This window comes from Ambystoma mexicanum, chromosome 2q, assembly GCF_040938575.1.
Source record: "Ambystoma mexicanum isolate Mex_15411 chromosome 2q, UKY_AmexF1_1, whole genome shotgun sequence".
Taxonomy (NCBI): Eukaryota; Metazoa; Chordata; class Amphibia; order Caudata; family Ambystomatidae; genus Ambystoma; species Ambystoma mexicanum.
This window is the reverse complement of record NC_090924.1, coordinates 422,500,240-422,518,257: the sequence shown is the minus strand read 5'-3', so window position 1 is coordinate 422,518,257 and position 18,018 is coordinate 422,500,240. Positions and strand designations below refer to the sequence as shown.

The window sequence follows — 18,018 nt, the reverse complement described above, 5'->3', positions numbered from 1 at the left end:
GACCCCGAATATAACCCTATGGGATTCTTCCCATTGTTGGAGATTAATCCTTTTTCTCGTTAATCTCTAACCTACCACCGGTTTATTTATCTTAAATAAATCTATCGGTTGATAGTTTCTGCCAGAACTCGGTTTTTAAAATGGCGTCTGTGTTCGTCTCTGTGACTCCTAAACCAAAGGTTGAGCCCTTTGTTCCACTTTTGGCGGGCTTCTGTACAGGGGCCCTCCAAAGTGGTGCCATTCTGTCTGGGTACCACAGGGGGTGTGGGAGGGGGTTTAGGCACCCTGGACTGAGTTGCCTTGCCAACTCCAGTCGCACTCTGGTGTGATTGGCCCAAGTGGTGAGCCACCCCGCTCACCACTTAGCATGTTTTGATTGACAGCTAGGCTGAATGAATGGGGGTTTGCTGCATAAAAGCAGGGCTTTTGGGACTGGATCTTCAGAAGTCGCCACAGGACCTAAGAATCCGACGAGGGTAAAGCTGAGCCGACCTGGAACGACGACACCTCCGGTGGAGCCCTGCTGAACCGACTCACCACTTCCCGACGACAGAGGAGATCTCCCCGCCGGAGAGTCTCTTCCCCTAACTGGTGGGAACAACCAGTCCCCTTTGCTTTTTCTTCGTTCCAGGACGTAGTGGTCGAATTGCCCGTGCAGAGCACCCCGGCAACCGGATAGCCACTACCCCTGTACCGTGAACAAAAGGTGGTGCCTTGTGACGGAGCAATCCGCGGCTGGTCTCTTCCCTGGTGGTGCAACAATCTTCAACTTTCCTTCGACAACGAGATCATCTCTTCTCTTGGCAAAGACCCGACGTGCATCCACCACCAGGAACAACTGCTCCCGCCGGAAGCTGTCTCTCCACAAACAAGGTACCGTGTCCGCCTGGCTTCCTTTGTGTCGGTTAGTGTGAGGTGTCTTAATCCTCGCCTCTCCATTGGGTCGCCTCCAAGTTGTCTTAACTTTCCGTTCTGAACTGGTCCAATCTTTCTATAACAATTTGCGACAAAGACTCGAAGTGCATTTCCACTGTAATACTTCTTGGGACATATCGCCTTGCCTCTCTCCGAGTGGGCCTGGCCTCTGAACTTTGTGATGTACAGTAGACCCTGCCTTACTTGCCTTGCATTTGTTCATAAAAGTGTTGATACCGAGTTGATTTCATACCCTGCCTTTTCTCTCCCGTCCCAACGAATACTAGAGTGCCGTCTAGGTTAAAACATTCACCTCTGTCTGCAAATAAGTGGTGCCGTTGAACCTAGACTTGTCGAACTATTGTTAGGGGGATTGATTTACTTATAGTAATTGTGATTGAAGTGTTTACCGTATTAGTGCCCAAGTGTTTTTCATAGATGTGTTTTTATAAATAAATAACTATATATCTTTACACCGAAGCCTTGTTCCGTGTTTGCTTGTTCTACTGCGTAAATTGCCCTATTTTGTATACTCCACATACTGCCTAACTCTTCTTGAGGGAAGTCTGACTGCTCAGCCACAGCTACCAAGTGAATCTGTGTGGTACAGACGGCTACCAAGTGGGTTTACTGCCAAACACCTGTAGTCCTAAATCTTTTGCAGTGGTCCCAGAGGGAACTGCACAGGTTTCCGCCTAACAGCATCTGGTCCTTCTATCCATGTCTAATGTGTAATGTACTTCTTTAATCTCAAAATACATGAATATCACTTCTGGATTTTCCATATGTATTGGGCAGTGAGAAAATCATGTTCAAACTCTGATAGTCTAGTAAGCACTTCAATACTGTCATTTGGATGATGAAAAATGAAGTTATTTTATTTCTTATAATTGCGTTATTACATTGAAGATAAAGTACATACTGCTATCTGTCTCTTTAAGTAAAAGTGCAGCTCTCCATGGATTCAATAAAACACATTGGGCCTCATTACGACTCAGGCGGTAAGGGGTTTACGGCAGCGTAAACAGCGCCGACCCTTACCGCCTGATTCCGAGGTCCCTTAGCGCCATGGCGGATTTAACACCTGCTTTTAGCAGGTGTTAAAATCCATGGCGCTAAGGGACCATGTTGTTAATTACGCCACCGTAATTTACGGTGGCGTAATTAACACCTTCCCCACTCTCATTATGCCCTATGGGGCAAAAATGGGAATGGGGAAGGGTAAATGGGGATTGGGGACTTACCGCCCCGCCGACCTCGGAATGGGGCGGTAAGTCCGCCAACCACCATGGCGTAAATGTAGTTTACGCCATGGTGGTAAAGGTACGACCCAGGCGGTAACTTACCGCCTGGGTCGTAATGAGGCCCATTGTCAGCCACATGTCTTTCTTTTTCTTGCTGAAATGCATTGCGCATATAGTTTAGCATAGGTTGGAGTTAAGGTGTCGGGACTCCCACTCAACTGCGCACCTGCTATTTTCTTGTTGTTAATTCTACCTGCGGCCTCAATCCTGGTTTGTCTAGGGACCAACTCCAAGGTTCCTGTTTCGTTTAAGGCTTAGTGAGGATGACAAATCTGTGGATTGGTTTGACGCTGGTTGGATGTGTTACTCCATTTATCACAGTTTGTACGAGTGGGTTAATGATCACGTCAAGTATTTTTGTCATTACATGCGTTATTTATTTAACGGTTGGTTGGCACCAACAAGAACACCATTCCATTGATAAATGACAATTTTAATGACATGGTGAACAGCGTAAAACGGATCATCAATGATCCCAGAATATGTGCGGCAGAAATTGAGAATATGGGAAGAAGATTTATAGCAAGAGGGTACAAACCAACAGAGATAGAAGCAGCCAAAGAACGATTTAGAGAACCTCCAGCGAGCAGCACTGAGGGAGAGAAGAAAGAACCAGATATAGTTTACGTGTCATGTTCCTCAATACAGAGTAATAAGATAAAGGGTGTAATTAAAAAGAACTGGAGTACACTTACTAACGACATGAGAGTAGAACACTTGTTTAGAGAAACACCCACTTTTGCGTAAAAGAGGAGTGCAAATTTGAGAGACAGATTGGTGAAGACAAGACCTGGAAAGAAAACATTGGACACATTAAGAAGAGGAACATATCCCTGCTTGCACTGTAGTAACTGTAATTTTATAACAAAAGGGGACACTGTAGACCATCCCCGTACAGGCGAAAGAATAAAGTTAAAAGGATATGCCACATGTGACACTCCAAACATAATCTATGGCATCAAATGTCCGTGTGGCATCTACTATGTAGGACAATCGAAGAGACCAGGCAAGCTACAATGGAACGAGCACAGATCGTGTATTCTGAACAACAATTTGAACTCAGCAGTGGCCAGACACTGGAACACAATGAAGCATAACATTAGTCAGATGAGGATACAAGTCCTGGAAGTCATCAGACAACAAAATGTACATGAGGATATGGGAAGAAGATTGAACCAATGAGAATCATTCTGGATAGATCGGCTTGACTCCCTGAGACCAGGGGGCATCAATGAGGTGCTGAACTTTATGTGTTTCTTATGAAAAAAATGTGTACTGAACTTTATGTGTTTGACATGTGAATGAAGGAAGGACAACGATCCGTTGGAATAGTGTGCTTAATGTAAGACTAATAGAGGGTCCACGGTACGTCCCGCAGGGATTCACCTCCCTGTGGGACGTAAGGCAGCTAATCACTGCCAGACAGTGGATTCTCCTGATTTATTGTAAATAAGATCACTAAGAAAGAGGTGTGTTACCTCCTCAATTACAGTAAGAAAGTAGTACCCAGCCCCACTTAATAGGGGTTTCCTCTGGTAAGTTATTATTAAAATAGTAATGTGGAGCAAGGATGTAGCATCAGGGTCACCAAAAAGGGCACGCCCTGCGACAAGAGGCCACAGAAGTGACCCAGTACAACAGTTCATGTGACACAACTGCATCCATGGGGGTGTTTTGTGGAGGGGTGTTTGGGAGGGTGTTTAATGGAGGTGTGTTTGGGAGGGTGTTTTTGTGTTTGGGAAGGTGTGTAGGGGAGGGTGTGTTTGGGAGGGGTGGAGGCGAGGGTTATTTGGGGAGGTGGTGGTGTGGAGTGGGTGGTGGGTCAGACGTTTTGTGATGATTGTCTATTGCAAAATAAATATAGTTGTGCAAAGGCATTTGCGTCTGGACATTCATTTTGTAAAGAGGTCTGCTTTGTTATTGTGCTGTATCACATGTAATGTGTGCCATGGGCTTTGTGTAGTTGATGGGACCTCAAAAGTAGTTCTCAATGAGATCCTGGCAGGCTGCATACTTATCCCTGTGTTGGTGTTGTTGCAGGTGTTGTTGCATTTCTACAGATGCAGCACCGTCACCATCGACATCAGTGTCCTCTGGAGGCATGCCCATGTCCGGAGGCAGGGGTATGTTCCAGCTGGTACACATATTGTGCAAAATTGTACAGACCAGGACTATCTTGCCCACCTTCACTGGCCTGTACATTAGTGCCCCATCTGAGTATTGAAGGCACTGAAAACTTGCCTTCGAACAGTCCAAAGGTCTGCTCGATTGTTGTCTGTGTTCGGATGTCAGCACGATTGTATGCTATTTCCTGTTGAGTCTGGGGACATCCGAACACAGACAACAGTCACGGGGTCATCATCCATGGTAGTAGAGGATACCAGCAATCACCTGAATGGAATGGGACACAGGGAGGGCCATTAGATTCAAGTGATTGGACAGAGCATACAGTTAGGGATGTGAGTGAGTGACACATCCATCTGGGTCTGTGTAATTGCGGGCCCTCATTCACCTTGATGCACCCTGTGACAGGCAATGCTGCTCAGGCCATGTGTAGGGTCTGTTATCCAAGGAGGGGTTGATGGGGATGGGTGGGACTGAGTCGGGATATGATGGGTAGTGTGACGTGGCAGTGATGCATTCTGGTACATCTAGTGAAATAGCATGTGCCTGGTCGTGCGTGCTCGGATTGTGATGATGTGCCGATCCGTTGACACATGTCATAGATGCCAGTTGTGGCTGCCCACTTTTATATGCTGATTGTGTCAGTGGCATGGTGGCTGTAGGTCATGCAATGGTGCCAGTGTATGTACCCGCCCTGTACTCTGTTTCTCAATCGACTTGATGTGTGTGTTGATGCTTTCACTCACACAATAGCCAGGTCCGCTTTCCCCCATAATGTGCCATGCATGCAGGCAGGGTGCTTTTCCGCAGGACCATGGATCATGGGTTGATCCTGGGAAGCGGGCGCAGAAGTGTGTGATTGTTAGGTCCGCATCATAGATGACCGGCACATTCATTGAGTGGTACTGAGTACAGTTTCTATACACCTCCACTGTGGCATGGACAGACACAAGCTCTAGATGTGTGCAGTACACTGCTCCTAATTCATAAGGCAAGCCTGCAAGTACATAGAAGTGGACCTTGGTGGCATTGACCTGTGCTTGTGTGGTTGGTGGGTGATGTACTGGGACACATGGTGCAGGAGGGCATCCAGGACCTGCACCAGCACAGTTGAAAATACAGGCTGCGAGATGCCATGCTGCTCGCTGACTGAGTGTTGGAATGTGCCCATGGCAAGAAAGTGCAGCACTGACGCCACCTTCAACAGGGGTACTACGGCATTCTGGATGCCTATGGTACTCTGGATGTCATCCCGGCTGAGCTCCACAAGTTCCAGGATGGTCTCCCTGTTAAGGCAGTAAAGTGTATGGATCTGCCTGTCAGTCAGGGACCAGGGTGTGGCCCTTGGGTGCTATATTGGTGCACACCTTCAGGGCGCCACTTGCATGCCATTGTTCATCTGCACTCTTCTTCTCATCCTCCTCCTCTTCCTCCTCTACTGCCTCTAATCCTGTTGCCACTGATGCAGCTCCTGCTCATAAAGCTGTACTCCTGCAGGTCAATGACTACTGCTACGAGGGGCAGCATGGTTGTGTTGGCCAGTGCTTGTGGTGTAGGTGTGGTTCTTTTCAGAAGTTCTAGTGCACACGGCGTGGAGCTGGATGCATTGGGTGCACCTGTGGCCTGTTCCTCCACACCTGGGCATGGTTACTGCATGCTCTGCGATGCCAGTGTTTCCGGCACGGTTTTCCCAGTGGCACCAGCTTTTTGTGCCTGTGTTTATGGGAGAAACACTGTTGCAATGCAACCTGGTTACCGTGGCACCAGTGTTTCCGGCACGGCTTACGTAGGGTCCTGTTGTTTCAGTTCACTGTCCTACCGGTGACAGTACCACAGTGGACGCTGTTGCCGGCACCCTTTTTACCGGCATTACTTCTCGTAGTGGTGTGGCCCGGAATGAGTGCAGGTAATCAGAAGTACTGTCACATTATTTCTGGGCCGCCACACTTGTAATGACGCCCATTATCTGCCAAATGTCCAATAAGTGTGTTGGTTTAATAAAATTCCCTAGAAAACCTGGCCCGATGCCTTTGACCACAACACATTTAAAACCATAATTTAATTTTTTTTAAAGTGAACAAAATATATCAGTTCAGAAAGCAATGGATCTGTGACTACTTTGTTTCCAAAACTTTGATGGTTACCCCAAGAAATGCATCTGCAGGTAATTTAGACCCCTGTGTTTCTGCTTTTAGTGTAAGTCGAAGCTTATGTAGTGATTAAAACTGCTCTCAGCCACAAAGGCCCCCTTTTTCCAATATTTATTCATTACCTGTCAAACTGTTATTCTACCTCATAAGCCGATGCACGACAAACCAATGTAGAGCTCTCTGGTTTTCCCTTATGCTATACAGAAGTAGATGACCAAATCCAATGATATTCTTTCCTTTTTGCGATTTATAGTGCCGAAATTAATAATGGGAAAATAAAACAACAAGTTTTTTAAATTAGTAAGACTAAATATATATTTTAATAAAATAGCACCCAGGAACGACCATTGAATATAGGACAATTGCACATGCAATATATATATTGGACTAGGACAAACATAGTGTAGAGGAGGCGACAAATGCCTCTACCAGAAGTCCCGCCCCCATTTTGCCCATATGTTGGAAGCCGGAAACAGCAACATGTACAAACCCGGAAATGGTGCCTATACCGCAAAGGTCTTTGAAATTAAGTACCCGTTGAGAAAGCCCTATATGAAGTATTCTCGAAAGGCTGATGGTCTCTTGAAAGAAACGCTTTAAGAAGTATGAAGTGACAGTGGCAAAAGACTGGTGATGTCATATGAGGCAGAAATGACGCACCGAGAAAAGATGCCAAAGAACAAAGTATATAGACCATATAGAATCTGATAACAAAGTAAAGAATTGAGCAACATTTCATATGCCGAAATGAAGAATTGTGCATGCGAAGAGCACTGAAGAAAATGCTAAACGCTTTATAACTGTACAGATGCTGTAACACAAGTAGACTAAGTAATCATGAATACTGGCTATGTAGTGAAATAGATTGCAGGCAACGCGCCAATGTATACATGTAGAAATGTACATAGAATCTGGGATGTTTTTATGTCATGTTTTAGCAAACTTGGACCCAATGAACGAGAAACGCTGAAAGCGTGGCGCAGCAGAGAAAGACAGCTGACGATGGAAGAAGAATCAAGAAGGATTGTCTGGCCCAATGTCAAGGGTTGAGGCAGCCAAGAAACTGGTTATCTATTTGAGAAGATACAATAACGTGTGAAGGGAAGCAAGTGTGATGCAATGGAAAAACACTATGAGTGGCAAGTCTTATTAATTCACTAGCATTAAATGAGAGAAAGGAGCTCAAAATGCGTTCTCCTGTCACATGGTCCAGATGAAAATATACTTTGGGCAATCCACACTGAGAATGAAGATAAAGCTGTGCTACACTCCCTTTTATTCTCAAGCCACAGTGAAACTCTACAAGGCCAAGTTCAAAAGACAACTCGAATGGCAAACAGCAGGAGTGATGATGGATGATGGGTTAATTGGGTGTGGAGGTGAAGCCAAGTTCACCCCCTGGCTCCTGGGGTACCAGCTTCCGTACTGCTAGTGAGTGGAATATTCCAGAAGGGTACAAGTGTGCCAACGAATCATAGAGGGCTGTGTATTAGAGAGCCCTATAGTTTGATAAGCCAATGAAACTTTGTATATTTGATGACAGCTAAAATGACTTGCACTAGGGGTGGGCATAGGTTGCCACCTGATGTTAGAGATCCAATCACGTTCCCACCCCCCATAAAAAGTATACCTAGATGTTTTTCTTAGTCCTATCACAGCCTCAAATAGGTTTTCTTATTTTGCCACGTAGTATGATGTCATTATGATGAATTGCTAGTATAATGTTTGTGTTTTTTATAAAATGCATTGAGTGATCAATTGTATTGTTGAAAGCTCAAGCAAACGTCTGTTGATGTCCGTTGTAACTCCATGTTTTGTGTGATTGCAATTAAAACAGTTAAAACCTTTTGTCAGATTCCCGAGGCGGTTCTTTTGTTGGTGCAAGAGTAAATTTTGCATCCCCATCCCTCTCATTAAAAATTGTTACCTTGCTTAAGGTGCCTACGGGTTTAATGCATCAGTCTCACAATTTTGAAATGTGCAGTCATTAGTTGCAGTTAACTGTCAAGCGGTGGTGATCGATGTGAATCTCTTTTAACACAAATAGTAGGGTGTTTAAAACCACCCTGCAGCTCTATGACTAAATACAAAGCGGTTGACAGCGCCATGAATTTACACCTTGCCCTCAGGATTCTGTGCGAAAAAAAAAAGGAAAACCATCCATGTAGTCTGTAACACACCAAATAATCAACACTGTTCCTTTCAACTGCTATGAAATCCTAAGAGGGTCCAGTCCGTTCTTTCCACGAGCCCCAATCAGGGCACTAATGACTGCTGTGCAAAACCGGACCTAAATGTCAAATATCATCAGAGGTTTTGACATCAAATGGAAATGAAACAGTGGCAAAAAAGGGTAAACTGAAGAGGTGTCTGTGCTGTTAGATGAACTTTAGACTGAAACTCGTTCAGTGTGTAACCTCCAACCTTTGGTCCATTAATGCACATGCTACATACAGGAAGCAGGCACACACTAACCTATCATGTGTTTTAGGATTGGGCTTTTTTTCTCTTGCAGTTAGATTTCATGCATTAGAGCATGGTATTGTTTGGGTGAGGGATTATTGGCCTCATTACGAGTTTGGCGGTATTCTGGTGTCAAATCCACTGAAATTCTGCCAAAATCCATTACCGTTACCACCACTTTGTCTCATGGAGTTATCACGGGATTACAAGTGGTGGTAATTCTCCATTTGTGGAGTCCATAGGACTCCATCAGGATTTTTGGTGGATTTACCACCAGCAGATTACTATGCCCTAAATCAGCAATTTTTGGAGGTAAAGTGCAGGATTTACCACCAGCAACAAGCTTGTGGTGAATCTGCCATGTTATCCCCAAAAATTGCCACATTTACCATGCAGTAATTCTGACGTTGATAAATTCACCAAAATTATTATTTGGTGGTACGGGGAAAGTGGCAGTAATGGAATTACAATCACTTTTTATCCGCACTGCCAAACTTGTAATGAGGCCCCTGGACTGGTGACGAGTGAAAAGTTTGCATTTGCCAGAATGACAACAGTAGGAACCAGCTGGAACTCACAACTAAATCTCATGTGTGCATGGTTGATTATGTTGTGGGTGTTTTAATTAAAGAAATTGCACAGAGTTAGATCCACAGTACTCACCTATATTCCCAGCAGATCAGCCAATGCTAGCCAGCGCATCGCAATGTTTCCTAACTACAGCAGGCAGATGTTGGCAGGTTGTCCTTTGTACCCAAAATAGATTACTGTTGTGTAAATCGTATTAGATCACATTAGCAGTATGATAAGGGTCAGATTAACATGCACCTTTCTTTAGCTTTGTCCACAATTATTTGATGCATTACACCTACACCTAATCTTTATGTGTATTTTAAATCACATACAGCCTTATTTTACAATAGATGTTTATTGCATGTGTTGACCACCCACATTTACACTTAACATGCTGTGGGGTCTACTGCATGCAATTTTAAAAGTTCATGAGGTTGAGGGGAAAAGGAAAGAATAAAAACATCTTGTGGAATAGTAAACGCTGCCTGCAAATTAAGCTTTGCAGACAGAGTTTACTAATGGATTACTAATGTATTACCATGGAATCCTTCTTATTTTTAGCTGTAGAAGGTGGATTGTACCATGGAGCTCCGTGGACCTCCTCTGCTTTGTCACTGCATCAAAATAAGGAAAATAGGTAAATCAAGGCCAACAGCTTGAGGCTTTGCTATTCCAAACTGATTTATCATTACCCCCATTTGAAATGATACTGATAGTATTTGTGCAATTGCAGGGCCATTTTAAGCACTTTTGGGGCCTGGTGCACAGGTGCCTGTGGGGCCCTGTTCCACCGAAACCAAAAGAATTAAGGGATCTGAATATCTGGTTGCACACCCCTTCATCACGATCACCACTCATAGCTTGATAAACTGTCTCGCATAGGTGCTCCCTTTCAGTCCTATTACCCTCTTCATTCTTGCTTTAATCAGAATGATAAAGAAGTAGCATTTCAAGGACAACATTAGCAGTCCACGATAAGGGTACTTGTGTTGTAGCATAGGTACAGGACGCTTTTCATCAGTAGCAGCCACAAGAAAGGTATAATGGCCATAGTATGAAGGTAGGACACAGATCCCCTGCATGAAAAAGGTGCATATAATTCATAATAGACAGACTACTTAGATTGTCCGTGTCACAGAATGCAAAAGTGATCAAGCATATATACAAGAGACCAACTGGAAGCAAGGAGAAAGCTACACCTGTCATTGCATAAATAGTGGATGAAGATTAGAAGCTACTAGGAATGTGTCCGTATCCAGACAGACTGAGATTAGAAGGGCATATTTTTCAAGTAGTGTTACCATTCGAGAGCAAAGAAACAAGTGGGTGTGGTGTGCAATATATAAATGCTCACTATTATTATAGGGGAAGTGTCATGATTTATTTCACGGCACACGCAAGGCAGGGATCTCCTTCCCCTGCACTGAATGTGGCACACAATAAAACGCTTTTATTTATTTACTTCAGGTCCTTTTTGATAAGGCCTCCAACCCATCTCGCACACAACCTCCACAATCATCCAGTGTCACAATGGACTAGGAACCAGGCTGGTGTGTATCAATAAGATATTTATTAATATATTTATTAAAGTCAAATTAGAACAAACAGATTACATCAGCCACCAATGTTGTGGCAACACAAAAACACAATGACTTCTGTAAAGCGACCAGGTTGAGATATACTGTCACAAATAATTCCTTTTAAATCTAAAGTCAGAGGAAGAACAAACCAACACACAATGATAGAAAATGGTGAGGTCACCGGCCAAACATCAATTAGGCTTGATTCATTTGAATAGAAGGTCGTGGCAGGGAGTAGGAATGCAAGGGTCAAATTGGTTTTTGTGTGGTGCTCATAGAAACAATATGGGAGACAGAAAGGAAAGGGGAACATTTGTTTGGCACCAGACAATGGAAAAATGGGTTTTTAAATTATTTATTACAACTGCTATGAGTAAGAAACGAAAGGAAGGGAATTAATTCTTCTTACACTTAAAAAGACAGGCAGGGCTTTAGAGAATATTTGTCAGCACACAATGGGAAAACCGGATTGCAGAAGACTTGATCACAAAAACAATAGAGGAGACAGAGATGCAATGGGAAAAATTTGTTTTGGCACACCTCAAAATAACATACAGGGCTTTAGGTTTATTATCAGAACAAAAAGGGAAAACCGATTTTGGGATGTTTAGCACCAGGGAAATGTGAAAGAACATGCAAAAGGGAATTCATTTTTACCTTACAATGGGAACTAAGGGACAATTTCGTTAGTCACCTTAGAATGGGACACACATAGAAACAGGGCTTTTTGAAGTTAATTCTTTTGGCAAATCTTTAGGACTATACCGGCTCACAAGATACTGGGAAAAGATTGTTAGTTTCGAATACCAACAAAACAGATCCTGTTAATTTTCACTTTGTTTAGTTCTACTTAGAGGAGAGGTCAGGACTGAACATTAGAGAGCATCAGGGCACTGCTGGGACAGCAAGCTGGCCATTCAAGGTCTCTGCTGAGTCTTCCAAGGGGTCCCAAGTCAGCTTCTAAATCTCCTGGCTCCTCGTCAAGATTAGGCCCCTCTATCTGCTAGGATATTTTTCCTCAACTTCTGGCAGCAGATCACCTCATGAGATTAGTGGGAGAGCCCCAGCTTTGAGGTGGGCTGATTTAGTTATTGTTGAGACTTGAGTGTCGTGTAGGCAGAAGAGGCCTCTGTCCCCAAATGCCACACAGAGAGAACCTAAAGCCACTCTCTGTGCAACCGTTGAGGCCACAGGCGAAGATGTTCAAGTCCGGGACCGCGAACCTCTGGGAACCCACGCTGCTGCAAGAAAATGCAGATTAAGTACCAAGCAAGAAACAGTAACCACAGTGTTTAGGAAAAACGGAAAGGTCTTACCAATCAGGGTCAAGGAAGAGGTAGTGAACCTAGTGGAGAGGTCCGGGACCCACGTGGACTGAAATACCCCAAGAGGAGTAGTTCTCAGTTGTTCGTCTGTTAGCAGGAGCTGTGGAGCTATGAGGCAAGAAGTCCAAAGAGCCAAGGTGCAAGAGGGAGATCCAGGAGGCAGTCCAATAACAGTCCGTGGTCAAGAGCCGGATATCGCTATGCAAACAAATCCAAAGGGGTAGATCCAAGAAAAGTCCAGTAGAGCAAGCCAGGTCGATTCCGTGAGCGATCCAAAGGTGATCCAAAGGTACGTAACGCCAAACAGGATGCAGAGCACAGCTGTGAAGCAACGAGTACCTGGGTTTCCGGGTTTAAGTACTCGCGCTTCTGATCACGTGATGCGCGGCTGAGCCACGTGATCGGGCAAGAGCGTCACGTGACCTTATAGTTCCGCGATGCGGAAGCTCAATGCTAGCCCTTTGCGATCCTAGGCGCCAAGGTAATTGCCAATGAAGAAATGGCCATAGCCGGACAGCCGTCCTGTTACGGACCAGGCGCGGGTGCGCTCGCAAGGCGTGTGAGAGTCCACGTGAGTCCCGGAGAAGGGGGGAAGAAAGGGAAGAGCGAGACGGGGGATGGGGGAGTGCCTTGGGGACCACATGATGAGGGATCGTGACAGAACCCCCCCAAAGGCCCACAACCCCGTGGGCAGGAAGGGTGATCCCGGTGGAAGCGAGCCACCAACCGGGGAGCGTGGACATCAATAGCAGGGACCCAAGAGCGCTCCTCCGGGCCATAACCGACCAAATCAACCAGATATTGCAAGCGCCCCCTGCAGACCCGGGAGCCCAGGATGGAGGACACCTCGTACTCGTCCAGGGATGCCAAGGACACCGGGGCAGCAGAGGCGCGCAAGCGGGAAGGGGCCGGACACGGTTTGAGAAGGGAGACGTGAAACACAGGGTGGACCCTCCAAGACCCCGGGAGAACCAGGCGGTACGTGACAGGGTTGATAACCCGGGACACCACATAGGGACCCACAAAATGGGGCAAAAGTTTCTTGCAACCCACTACCCTCAAGTGACGGGTAGAAAGGCACACCCGGGAACCCACCGAGAAAGCCGGGGCCAACAGCCGCTTCTTGTCTGCCTGGACCTTCATGGAAGACTGGACCTCACGGAGGTGTAATGCAGTCTGGGCGTGGATAGAGGACAGATCCCTAAGACAGGCACTAGCGGCCGGATTGGTGGAGGCTGCGAGGTCAGGGACCAGTAGTGTGCGGGGATGTTGGCCATAGAGGACATAGAAGGGGGAGAACCCAGTGGATGCATGAACCGCATTGTTGTAGGTGAATTCAGCGTGTCGGAGGGCACGCAACCAAGAGCACTGCTGTTGCAGGATCAAACAGCTGAGATATTGCTCCATGGTCTGGCTCGTCCTTTCGGTCTGGCCATCCGTCTCCGGGTGGTAGGCCGAAGAGAACCGGACATCAATACCCATTAATCTGGTTAGAGCGCGCCAGAAGCGAGAAGTGAATTGAGAACCCCGATCAGATATAAGGACAGAGGGCAACCCAAAGAGAAAAAAGACAGAATCAAAGAACAGGGTGGCCAGGACGGAAGCGGAGGGAATACCCTTACAGGGGATGAAGCGTGCCATCTTTGAGAAGGAATCCACCACCACCCAAATAGTGTCGTAACCCTGTAACCGAGGAAGTTCTGTAACAAAATCCATGGTTACTGTATGCCATGGTTTCGGGGGTACTGGTAAAGGGAGAAGCAGGCCTAATGGGTGTCCCCTACGGGTTTTGCATTGTGTACAAATGGTGCATATATTGACGTAGCAATCCACGTCCCTCTTCATGCCCGGCCACCAACACCAACGTTTCAGGAGGGATAACGTACGGCATTGGCCAGGATGACCATTCACAGGGGCATCGTGCGACCATTCCATGGCCATATTGCGTGTATCGGCAGTGGGCAAGAATAGGCGGTTCAGCACAAACGGGAGACCATCCTGGAATACCGGATCCCACTCTGATAGTTGGTCGGGATGCAAGGACACCCACTTGCGTACCGCGTCCACTAAGGGCACTGAGGGAGTACATAGACAAATGACCTTAGTGTTGTCTAACAATGTGTCAGGGAATACCGGCAGAGAAGCCCCCCCGGGAGAGCGGGACAACGCATCGGCTTTGCCGTGTGCGGAACCAGCCCGATGACGGATCTGGAAGTCGAATGCCGCGAAGAAAAGATGCCACCTCACCTGTCGACTGTTAAGACATTTCAGGGACGCCAAATCCTGTAGGTTCTGGTGATCAGTGAACACCGTGACTCGATGCTTGGCGCCCAAGAGGTGGTGTCGCCACACGCGGAATGCGTCCGTAAACGCTAATAACTCCATCTCGGTCACGGTGTAGTGTGACTCGGGGGTGGTGAACTTGCGGGAATGGAATGCAACCGGGTGCAGACGACCCGTGGCCTGACATGCTTGGGACAAGACGGCGCCAAGAGCGAAGGAGGAGGCGTCGGCTTCCACGATAAAGGGGAGTTCTGAGTCGGGATGCTGGAGGACAGGGGCTGTGGTGAAAGCAGTCTTCAATGAATCAAAGGCCTTCTGTTGTGTATCAGACCAAAGAAAGGGGACATTAGGACTGGTTAATGCGGTGAGGGGAGACACGATAGAAGTGAACCCAGAGATGAACCTCCTGTAGAAATTTGCGAAACCCAAAAAGGGTTCGCAGGAATAGGCCAATCCAAAACCGCTTTAACCTTGGAGTGGTTCATGGACAACCCCCCGGGAGTGATACAAAACCCGAGGAAATCAACGTTATCAACGTGGAACAGGCACTTTTCCGGTTTGGCATATAGCGAGTGTTTTTGTAAGCGTGATAACACCTCACGAACGTGGCGCACATGCTCTTCCAGAGACTGAGAAAAGATTAGGATGTCGTCGAGGTAAACCACGACGTAGACATCTAAGATATCGCTCAGGATGTCATTCATAAACCTCTGGAAGGTCACCGGGGCATTACACAACCCAAAAGGCATGAGTGTATATTCATATAAGCCGTACCGGGTACAGAAAGCGGTTTTCCATTCATCCCCGGAACGGACGCGGACCAGGTTGTAGGCTCCGCGGAGGTCCAGTTTGGTGAAAATGGTAGCGTGTGTGAGTCGGTCAAGTAAGGGCGTGATGAGGGGAATAGGGTACCGATCCTTCCTCGTGATAGCATTCAGGCGTCTATAATCTACACATGGGCGTAGATCGCCTTCCTTTTTCGGCACAAAAAAGATAGGGCTTGCTGCAGGCGAGGTGGATGGTCGTATGTGCCCTAGGCTCAAGGTCTTCCTAATGTACTCCTTGAGAGTCGTTTCCTCGGATGGTGAGAGGGAATAGATCCGCCCTGTGGGAATCACTGTGTCAGGGAGTAGATCGATGGGGCAATCGTACGGGCGATGTGGGGGCAGTGTTTCAGAGGAACCACGATCAAACACAGTCGCATAATCTTGGTATACCTGGGGAACGTCTGTTACCACTAACCCGACTACGTGTTCTGATGGTGTTGCTTGCGGATCCTGCACTGTAAGATGAGCTATCGCCTGAGCAGGATTGTCGCTGAGTGCGTCTGTGGGAAGACAGAAATGTTGACAGACATCCGACTCAAAGTGAACCAAACCCAATTTCCAATCAATGAGGGGGTTATGTTCCTGAAGCCAAGGGATTCCCAGAATGAGCCCAAACTGTGGCATGGTAATGAGATCAAAACTTATGGTCTCCTTGTGTCTGGATTGTATGGTCAGTAGCAAAGGGGCTGTTTGTTGTTTTACTGGGCCCGAAATAAAAGAAGAGCCATCTACAGCCTGTACTGGTTCAGGCCTGGTCTTGGTCAAGAGGGGCAGATTTAATAAACGGGCCAAGGAAATGTCGATGAAGTTACCCGTTGCCCCTGAGTCGATTATCAGAGTAACAGGATGCGACACGGACGCTGTGGGCTGTAGAGTGGCTTGTACATGAAAGGGCCGGATACGCCCGAAAGAGGGTGTTGGGTTCGGGGTGTGCGTGGTATAGCTCGATCCCGTCCCCGGTACTATGATCGAGCTATCTGAAAACCCTGTGGCTTGAGTTTGGGACGGCGTGGGCATTCCTTAACAAAGTGACCTAAGGTGCCACAATAGTAGCAGGCGTTATTCACCCTCCTACGTTCCCTTTCTAGGGGAGATGTCAGGCTCCTGATGCCCCGATCTGCATGGGTTCTTGAGAGGAGTCAGAGGAAGGAACTGCCGTGTGAGGTGTGGAGGTCTGAGCGAAACCTGCTTCCGCCCTTCTTTCGGACCTACGTGCATCCACCTGGAGTGACAAGTCAACCAGATCCTGGAATGCAGTGGGTAATGAGGGTACTACTGATAAGGCGTCCTTCATGGGATTACTGAGACCCCTATAGAAGACTACTGCCTTCTTGACCTCGGGCCAGGAAGTTTCAGCGGAGAGCTGGTTAAAACGGGTTATGTATTCAATGAGGGAACCCCTACCCTGACACAAATCCAGAAGTTCCAGATCTCGAGACTGGACCTTGTGTCTAGTATCAAAAACCCTGGACATCTCGGTGACGAGGAGATCAAAGTCATATAAGGCCGGGTTGTCGTTCTCCAACAAGGGTTTGGCCCATGCAGCGGCCATCCCAGCCAAATGGGAAAGGGTGAACGCTGCTTTCGTGGTGGAATCTGGGAAAGCCTGAGGTCGGCACAGGAAATGCAACTTGCATTGGTTTAGGAAGGTCCTGAATTTCTTGGGATCCCCATGGTATCTCTCAGGGGCTGCCAACGGGAACGGAGTAGGTAGTACCGCGGGAACGGGGTTCTGAGGTGGGAGAATCGGAGGTGGAACGGGTTGGGAAACAGGGGGTGTGTCTCCGAATTCTGAATCTGGGGTTAAAGGGTGTCTGACACTTTGTATGTTGTCGAGACGTTTATGGATAGCCGTGTTGGCTGCTGCCATATCGGCTCGTAGCACTGTAATGGCTTGGACTATAGCAGTCATGGGGTCTTCAGCGTTCCCCTCCATTGCCTACATGACAATAGGCTTCACAGTCTGTTGAGACTTGAGTGTCGTGTAGGCAGAAGAGGCCTCCGTCCCCAAATGCCGCACAGAGAGAACCTAAAGCCACTCTCTGTGCAACCATTGAGGCCACAGGCGAAGATGTTCAAGTCCGGGACACGCTGCTGCAAGAAAATGCGGATTAAGTACCAAGCAAGAAACAGTAACCACAGTGTTTAGGAAGATGGAAAGGTCTTACCAATCAGGGTCAAGGAAGAGGTAGTGAACCTAGTGGAGAGGTCCGGGACCCACGTGGACTGAAGTACCCCAAGAGGAGTAGTTCTCAGTTGTTCGCCTGTTAGCAGGAGCTGTGGAGCTATGAGGCAAGAAGTCCAAAGAGCCAAGGTGCAAGAGGGAGATCCAGGAGGCAGTCCAATAACAGTCCGTGGTCCAGAGCCGGATATCGCTATGCAAACAAATCCAAAGGGGTAGATCCAAGAAAAGTCCAGTAGAGCAAGCCAGGTCGATTCCGTGAGCGATCCAAAGGTGATCCAAAGGTACGTAA

General features: G+C 47.0%; 1 protein-coding gene across 1 annotated transcript in view; it reads right to left on the bottom strand.

Moving 5' to 3' along the window:
• The window catches only part of LOC138568747 (olfactory receptor 5F1-like), a 169,469-nt gene that overhangs the window by 72,418 nt on the left and 79,033 nt on the right, over positions 1 to 18,018 (bottom strand). Inside the window, exon 5 of the mRNA XM_069646532.1 lies at positions 14,682 to 15,123. Coding sequence (XP_069502633.1) covers positions 14,682 to 15,123 — 442 coding nt within the window. The remainder of the gene's footprint in view (positions 1 to 14,681; positions 15,124 to 18,018) is intronic.